General features: G+C 44.9%; 2 protein-coding genes across 2 annotated transcripts; one reads left to right on the top strand and one right to left on the bottom strand.

The window, feature by feature from the left end:
• Positions 1 to 4,807: 4,807 nt before the first annotated feature.
• LOC118509985 (trypsin 3A1-like) lies at positions 4,808 to 5,814 on the top strand. Its single transcript, XM_036051366.1, has 2 exons — positions 4,808 to 5,061; positions 5,122 to 5,814. The coding sequence occupies exons 1-2, from the start codon at positions 4,808 to 4,810 to the stop codon at positions 5,726 to 5,728; spliced, it is 861 nt and encodes a 286-aa protein (XP_035907259.1). The 3' UTR covers positions 5,729 to 5,814.
• A 48-nt stretch (positions 5,815 to 5,862) lies between these two features.
• On the bottom strand, positions 5,863 to 7,924 carry LOC118512971. The gene is made up of 3 exons (XM_036058198.1): positions 7,106 to 7,924; positions 6,552 to 7,044; positions 5,863 to 6,487 (listed from the first exon to the last, which is right to left on the bottom strand). The coding sequence occupies exons 1-3, from the start codon at positions 7,774 to 7,776 to the stop codon at positions 6,068 to 6,070; spliced, it is 1,584 nt and encodes a 527-aa protein (XP_035914091.1). The 5' UTR covers positions 7,777 to 7,924; the 3' UTR covers positions 5,863 to 6,067.
• Positions 7,925 to 9,243: the final 1,319 nt, after the last annotated feature.

Raw genomic sequence — 9,243 nt, 5'->3', positions numbered from 1 at the left:
CCATTCCACTTCGTTGAATGCCCATCACGGTATAAATCGTGTTAAAATAATATGCTTTTAATTTGAAGGATCCATGAAATACTTTTACGGACGGTCATTATCATTATGAAATCAACCAAAGTGAACCTCGCACTTTGGCACTCCCAGTCAAGTCCTGTCGACAGAAGTAATAAAATTTACGCTGAATAAATAAAACAGTGTCACCGTCGGTGGTGGCTTTTCATCTTGCTCTTTTTTTGTATGGACAGCCGCCTTTTTTTGTCCACTTCCTTTGGTGCAAATGGTACGTATGGTTCGGAGTCAAGGTACCCGTCTGCACTGGGATACGGCAAGTGTCAAAATGTTGCCAGTCAGTAGGCGAAAGCCAGCCAGCCAGCGAGCCAGCCAGGTCGTGTGCCAGGCGAGGCAAAACTTTGCATGAATAATAAATAAGATGAGGGAAATTATGCTGCTGCCCAAGCGAGTTGGTCTGAATCGCAGCGAAGGTACTACATGGTTAGGACAAATCAGGTGAAATAAAGTAAAGACATAACGGTAGAGAGAATTCGGATGACGGATCACTTCGGTGATTCTATCGCTTGGGTTCAAACCAAACTTAGAAAAGAACACCTTCTGCTTTAAACGAGTGCTCTAGTTGTGTGAAATTATGCCTGTGCTTTTGAACGTTCATTGTTTCGACAACTGCGAACAGCGATCAGAGTCAAGACATTCATTGTTTGAAAAGAAAACAAAAACAGGCGTAAAATTTTCACGATAGTACTCTTATGTCAGGAGCGTCGTAACGTAGACAACTAATGATAATACAACCTTTAAAATCTCATCCCGAACGAACATACCTCTACGAACATAACCCTAATCTAAGAGACAGGTGCTATGGTGTTCGTGAAAAATTGACAGCAAGACCATAGGCCATTGGTGCTGCTTGGTTATGACCAGGGCATTGCAGAAACAGGCGTCCCAGTAAGAAAAGTAATGCATGCAAAATATCAATCATGTTATTCTTGCATAGTAATATTTTCCTCGTTTTGGACTGTGTAAGCTTGTACCGCCTGACACAACATCCACACTGAAACATAACAAATGTGAAGAAGTATTTTACCTTTTTCTACGGTAAATAAACCGATTTGAGGCAACTTCTACTGTATTACAAAAATTGAAAATCACACTAGTGTCGTTATGGAATTCACATATAAGCCAAAAAGGGCGATCGAGGCAATAGCGGCGCCGGTCTTCACACGGCAGAACCAAAGACCATATCCCATCCAGACCACCTCGGCGTACGAAGCACTGAGTATACGAGTAAAATCATGTCACAGGGAGCCATAAATGGCAGGCCCGACCTTTTGAGGTGGTTGTGAAAACGAAGAATAATAAAATACGCATAAGACACTGAATGAGACCAAAACACGTATCCGATCCAATCACATAGAAAATATAATATTGGATGCGAAATAAAGCCTATATAAAGTAGCAAACGGACACGGAAATCTTGTTTTCAGCGCAATGTGAAAGGGTTCACATTATTTTTGCCCAAATATCACAACATAAGTGCGCTTCAAACAAGCTTTAATATAAGAAAGTAGTACCAGTATGGGGCGGTGCGGTGGCCGCGGCTACAGAGGCGCCGGTCTTCACACGGCAGGGCCGGGGTTCAAATCCCACCCAGACTACCTACCCGAACGTAGGGCAGACTACTTTACTACTGGTAAAATTAAGTCACAGAAAGCCTGAAATTGGCAGGCCGACACTTCTCGAGGTTGTAGTGCCAAGGAAGAAGAAGAAGTACCAGTATTCGGCAGATTACTGCAGCTGCTTAACAAAAACTAAGAATAAACTTATTGATTTCTATAAATTTCGTTAAAAGAGGTATTATTATGGTTATTAAACTAAGGGAGCATTATGTGGCATACATGGTTCAGTGTTCCAAATCAGTTTTTAGAAATATTCGGAAAATGCAAACATTGGACTGAAACGTAAAAACTCAACATTTAGCTTCTAACAATTCTCAAAAGCCTTTAAAGAGAAAAATAAATTATAATTATAAGGTTCTTTAAAAACTCAATGATCTTTGAATACATTTCCAACCTATTTTATCAATAAAAACAAAATAAAATTCAAATCTAAAACATTTTGCATGAGATTTACTCAATCACAAAACAAGCATTGCACTATTTAACCGATGCAAACACATTTCAGTTCCTAAAAAAGCATAATCAATTACCTTAATAAAAATAGTGTTGACCGATTATAATTTTACTGCCGCTTGCAGATTTCTACAAAACTAAACAAAAAAAGGCGGAAAATTACAATAAGCCCTCTTTTGTTTCCATAAAAGAATAAAACTGGAAATCGAAAAAAGGGCTTTTCGTTGTAATAGACCATATTGCGCTTCACGAAGACTCACAACTACATCATTACCGGGAGCAGATTGCATCCATTGGCCGTGGATGATTATCAGCAACAGAAATCCGATGCATTCAAACAGAAAATTATAATTTACGATAGAGTCAAACCCAACAACCAACGCATCTACAACGAAATGTGCCCGCGTTGGCCCAATGATAACAACGTCATCAACGCGATAATCCGTTCCGAGAACTTTTAAAGCAGATCAGCATTGTTATTTCCTTGCAGCATTCGGAGAATCATTATGGAAATGAGATTTCGGTGCAACTATAATTGCAGCCAAAATGTTTTCCCAACTGCAGAATACCGTACACGGACTATACATGAATGTTTACAACAATCCACGCGCGTACCATGCACCTTAGACATGGTATGGCACCTCATGAACAGGGCGAAACAAATGAAGATTTATCTAATGAATAAATTCCCTGTTCATCGCATTTTATGAAGAAAAGGGCCTTCCCATTCTTTTCATCCATACGTACACATACTCAAACGGTCGAAGCAAAAACCGTAACGACTGACCCTGAAATTCGTTGACCATGGTTGCCAGAACCCGCACACCAAATGCTTTCCAAATGCATTTGGCGACGGTAACACCAACCCACGACAATGTGCAACTGCATCATCAAACACGCAGCTTCTCGCGAGTCTACGAACGCAATTGCACCAGGGACAGCATTGCCAAAGCGGCAGACCAGGAGGGCGATGTGATGAAAAACTGGCATCGAACGAATGCATTTATGGAAGATCTGCAAATGAGCAAATAATTGGATGAAACTCGAGTCACAGACAAAACAGTGACGATGCACAGTTCCGGGATGCGACCACAGAAAAGCGCCGTCCCCGGTTCGGACGATGCAAGTAAAACAAGGGAAGCATAATTGCATTTGTCGCTGTCGGCGATGTTTCATTCCATGGCAGCAACCGTTCCGAACACCTATTACTGCTGCTGGCCTATGGGGCTGGGTGCCGGGAAAAGGTTTGTCAGCACCATCAAAAGGAAATTCCTGCCGCAACGGCTCGCTCGCTCGCTCGCTCGCTTGCTTGCTTGCTTGCCTGTCCGGCCCAAACGATGGGATGGAAACAATTGCCAGCACGAGGGCACAACGGGCGACGGAAATGGTGATGGTGACAACAAAAATAGCACCGGCATTCTACGGTCGTGGCGTGTGCGCGGAGTAGATGAAAATTTTGACACCAATAATTATCGTTCTCCCACCGGGGGTGGCCAAAGTTGCAAATATGGACGCCCATTGAATGCTGCTGCTGCTGCCGCATCGATTCACAAATCGTAATCGAATGCAATTTCATGAGGCAGCAACCTACAAACAACAATAGGTCGTCGCTCGTGGAACGCGATTCCTATCTGCACGATGAGCGATTGTTTGAGGCTGTAGACAATGATACTGCAAACGATAAATTATGGCTACCGTATGGATCAAACATTGGTTAAACGTTAACCATCTTGGGCGATGGGCATTATCACAACTAAGTTTTGAAGAAAAACTAAAACTTTCTTTTAGCAGCCTTAATTTGAAACCTATCTCTTGAGGCATTTGTCGCATTTTCTAGCTGCCTTGGCTTTTGTTTGCCTGTGGCTGGATAATCGTAGTGTGTTTTAAAAAGCAATGCGTTTTGATATTGATATTACTGTGTATGAGGTGTGACCTTGCAACGGGGCCCCTTACATGAGATCCCAGCAACGAGACTTATATCACGCCCTTGCTAACGATAACCCTTACACTAGGCCCGTAGTAAGACGCCACTTATACTAGGCTCCCAACTTCGGGGCTCCTTTTACGACATCACTTATACGAGATGGCCCGCCACGGTGTTTCATAAAATTTACATTTGTGCAATATAATTTTCGAATACAGCGTTACACATTGGAAACAAATAAAGTCTAATGGATCAAAGTCTTTACAAACTAACGTGGGGCGGCTCGGTGGCAGAGGCATACGGCAGTTAGTTTGTAAGTCAGTTTGTCTCTTCTTATCTGTCTTCTTGGCCCAACAACCTTTCACTCTCAGGTCAAGCCTGTATATCATTTATTTTATTTATATTTTAGTATTACGGCTTGACACCTTATTGTCACTTCATGATATCATGTAGTTGAACAATTACTTCTCACCATGGGAGAACAGTCCGGATGGGATTTGAACCCCGGTCCTGTCGTTTGAAGACCGGCGCCGCTCCATACTACAATGTATTGTATCACAAAGTGTCTAAAATAATTATTCAAAAAACGAAAATTGTGCTATCAGGTATAAAACTGCCAGCAGCAACTGCCCTAATTAGGTTATCACTGGGAATGCGTCCCGCCGAGCAGTGGGTCATGAACAACACACATGCTATATAAGCACCGTTCATTCGGTACAAACGAAACCAAACAATCAGAATGAAGACTGCCTTTACTACTCATTATTTAGTGTCAGCACTTGTGGGGTATTCCGTCGTAGCTGCTCAAGCAGGCGATCAAAACCCTTCGATTCCAGAGATCTACGACCATTTGAACGGGGAACGTATCGTTGGTGGTGTTCCGGTGGATATTCGCAATTTTCCTTATCAGGTGTCGCTGCGTCGTGGAAGACACTTTTGCGGTGGATCCGTTATTGATCCTGAGTGGATACTAACTGCGGCCCATTGTACCAGGTGAGCATCCTGCCAATTTATAAAAAAAGTCTTTTACTCATCCCACCCACATTGTCCCAGAACCATCAGCGCACGCGGCCTGTGGGTTTACGTCGGTTCCACGCATGTAAACGAAGGAGGCCGATCCGTCAAAGTCCGGCGCATACTTCATCATCCGAAGCAAAATTCTTGGAGTGATTATGACTTCTCACTGCTCCATCTGGACCAACCGTTAAACTTCAGCGAATCGGTGCAGCCGATTCGTTTACGTAGACCGTCGGCAGACGAAAGCGACAGGGGACCATCGGACGGCACCTTGTGTAAAGTTTCCGGCTGGGGAAACACGCACAATCCGGACGAGTCGGCCCTCGTGCTGCGTGCGGCCAACGTTCCCTTGACCAACCATCAGCGATGCGGCGAGGTGTACGAGGGTATTGGTAGCGTCACGGAAAGCATGATATGTGCCGGGTATGATGAAGGGGGCAAGGATTCCTGCCAGGGCGATTCCGGAGGTCCGCTCGTGTGTGACGGTCAATTGACTGGAGTCGTGTCATGGGGCAAGGGTTGCGCTGAACCGGGATTTCCGGGAGTTTACGCAAAGGTTTCGGCGGCATTCGAGTGGATCGAGCAAACGTTGCAGGTGGAACGTGCGTCCACCGAACCCACCCACCAAGTAGAAGCCTTTTAGTGTCGAATCATTTTAATCTGGGATTTACTGCGAGAAAAAAGTTGTTATGGATTATGTGCTTGCCCGGAACGCCCGGAACATACCCACGAGTACAGCAAAATCGCCTTTAAAGGTAGCATTGCGCAAAAGTTGAATTTGTTGCCCTTTCAATCAATTTATCTGTACTATAAACATTTAGGTTTATCAGTGTTGAACATCGAAAAGAATCAATTGAACAATTAAAATTCTTCAGCATTGTTTCATAGCTACATCCTAATGGACATACAATTTGGGGTTTTTTCTTCCACTTAGCTGACTTCTAGCATGGTATGTCTATTCAGTCGTTCAGACTTGTTCAATTCAGGCTTCCGTATCACTGTGTTTTGGAAACATTGATTCAAAATCGTCGCTAGTGGCTCGAATGTAATGCGCCACAAAACTTTCAGCGACCAGAGAGATCTCTTCGTTGGACTTAGAAAGATCAAACAACTCACCAAACTCCTCTGCCAGCGCAGGCTCTTCAGCCGGTGGTGCCTCCTCTTTCGAGCGCAAGATGTCGTTTATTTCCGCGACTGGGTCATAACTTTCACGATAGCTCGGTTCGCTTGGAATGGATTCTGATTCGATCGTGTTTACACCACCGCTACCAGCAGCACTTGTACATTTGTCCGGAACACAACATTCTTCGCTGCTTCGTACATCGCTCTCTTCCGAAGGGTTTATCGTTTCCCAGCTCATGGAAACGTTGGGGAAGATATCGTTATAAATTTTCTTGTAGTACTAAAAGAATTGAAACATTATTTTAAAATATCGACCACCTGTGAGAGTGAAAGCTACTACGTACTTTGGGTTGAGCGTATGTCAGCCCTCCGATAACTATTTTTTCGAGAGAAGACGCAACACTGTCAGCTTCACCGATGCTTTCGTAATCTTCAGCTCCGAACAGATCATTCTGTGAATCTACCACAGTGGAAGTTGACAAATCATCTCCTTCAGCGTTGATCGGCTCAACCGCAGGTTCCGGCAAACACTGACTCACTACGAATACATTATATTGCGACAAGCTGGTCGAAGGCAAATGAACATCCTGTTCAAGATCGACCGTAGAAGCGCTGCCTACATGCGAGCCGCGTGAAATTGTCCTTTCGCCAAACGTCAGCGAGTGGCCAGAAACCTGAGTAGAGTGGCATTCTCCCCGTCCGGTATTCAGTCTGCAAATCTCACGCGTCATTTCCACCGTATCCAAACACTGGTTGTATTCGGTGATAAATTTCAACAGTTCTTCGTACTGATACACCAACCATTGGATTGCACGATCGTCCGTCCGCTTTTGCTGACTGTAAAGAATGGTTGGGCTCATTTAGTAATGACTTTTCAATGCTTAGCGCAGCGCCTTACTCGACGGCAGTTTTTACGATCTGCTCCATTTCCTTTATGATCCGGTTCTTTTCCGCTTGCATCCGGCGCGTTACTTCGCGCTCCAGCTGCACCCGATAGTAGCTGGCAATCTTGCACAGCATGTCCTTGGCCTGCTTTCGTACCTTCCGGCAAACAAACTCGCCCCACAGCTGCCTAGCTTCTGCGTACGACCGGTGAAGGTCGCCTTTCTCTTCCCAGAACCGTTGCTCTAGCTTGCGTTCCATCTGTTCCAACAGCTCATCATAGCGCTTACGCTCTTCGCTTCTTGCAATGCTGATTTTCTGACGACATTCGAATTTTATAAAATCAACCTCATCCGGACTGACACCTGCCGCAGCAGTTTGCTTCAACCGCCGTCTCCAATACCCGTCCAAACGGTGTGCGACGTCACCGCCAATCTGAAGGATGTGTTCGTGTATCTGGCCCCGGATTGCATCGGAATCGTGTGATGGGGCGATTTCGTCCGGTATCGCGATGCGGTCCGGTCCCACCGCCGACCGTTGACTTGGTTCCAGCGTTGCAATGACAATGTCCGCCAGTTCGGGGCCTAGTTCGGTGGCCAGTTCTGAAACTGTTGGAGCCGTGCCGGTTTGCAGGAAATACGTACGACGACACAATTTCGATGGTTTCTTTTTCTCGCAGGTTGCCATGTTTGATTTATTGCCACAGTTTGATTCGTTCAGGAATTGATGCCAATACTTTGGACTACTGCAGTGAGTTCTCCACAAATACAGCAACCAGGCTGTTTGGAACCTTATCGGTTCTCGTAACTAAATCCTCTCAAAAAACGCTCTCACTGCCTACTGCCATTACAACTTTTTCAATTTCCTCCCTATAGTAAATGCCAATTTAAACTTATGCAATTCAAATTTACAGTTGAGCAAGTTTTTCTTCGTATTTATCGTTCGAACCATATTTCTATTTTAAAATATCGTGTAATAAAGATGATCTACACGAACGATTCGAAAACCTAGTAATGATTTTAAGGTTCAAAAATCTCTTGCAACAAAAATCACCCTCACTTATGATCCAAGGCTCAAAAGCAGTTAGTGAACGGTTAGCCTTTTCACCTTCTGTATCTGTAGAGCACGACCCCATGCACTGAGCAATTCCAATTGTTTCTACCGCATGCCGATGCCTCTGCCACATAACATGTGCCACTCTTCCACGTGGTGCTGATATTGAATGCCATATTTTAAATTAATATCCCCATACATGTGTTGTTGTTTAATAAGAAATAACATATTATGCATGCACATACAGCTTCACTCTCTTCCGGCACTTTCACACACTGGCTTTCTCCACAAGAGCACAACGAACTTCAGCATCGGCGGAGTTATTAGTTACGGGGCTTTCCACTGGAAGTTTCTCGGAGCGTCAGACTTGCCGGAACGGTTCGTCGAAGGAATCGAACCATGTCCACTTGTCTTCGTTATGGCGCTTCGTTATCAATGATGATGTTGAAGTAGGATAATGCGAAGCAAGAGTTGCTTGTTTGCAGTGTTCTAGTGTTTCAGCACGCTCGTTGTTGTTGCTGCTCCGAATTCGACTATGTAGGCGTCATTTTCTGCCGTCTATACATCGGCACCCTTAGGATGTTCGCCTGTTATGATACGATGTTGTTTCACCTTCCAGTACCACCCCATCGAGGCCGGCCAAGATCAACAATACCGGCAAGAAGACTAGCCCAACACCCTGCCTCCAATTCCCATCTGTAAGGCTACACTTTACTTCAAACGCTCTCTCACCTTCCAGCTCCGGCTGACCTGCACTTCGGGCTTCTCCGGCCCGCCCAACCGCACCCGGGCTCCGTTTTCGGTAATTGAGCTACGCCACCGGGTACGCCGACCTACAGCTTGTATCATATAGCAACGTCCCAGGAACCAATCTCGAACCGTCATCACAGGGGAAGGAGATTGATACGCAAACATCGTTTCTCCGGCGCTTGTGGCTAAGCGGTATGCAAGGAACAATCTTCCGAAATACCCCCTCCACAAGCACACACACTTTCCTGGAGGAGAATGGGATGGAGTAACACCACATCGACGGGATGAAATTTGCATTCTAATAGATGACGCTCATGACGGACAGATGGCACCTTTCCTAGCTTGTGCATA

This window comes from Anopheles stephensi, chromosome 3, assembly GCF_013141755.1.
Source record: "Anopheles stephensi strain Indian chromosome 3, UCI_ANSTEP_V1.0, whole genome shotgun sequence".
NCBI classification, from domain to species: domain Eukaryota; kingdom Metazoa; phylum Arthropoda; class Insecta; order Diptera; family Culicidae; genus Anopheles; species Anopheles stephensi.
This window is presented reverse-complemented; position numbering and strand designations above follow the sequence as displayed.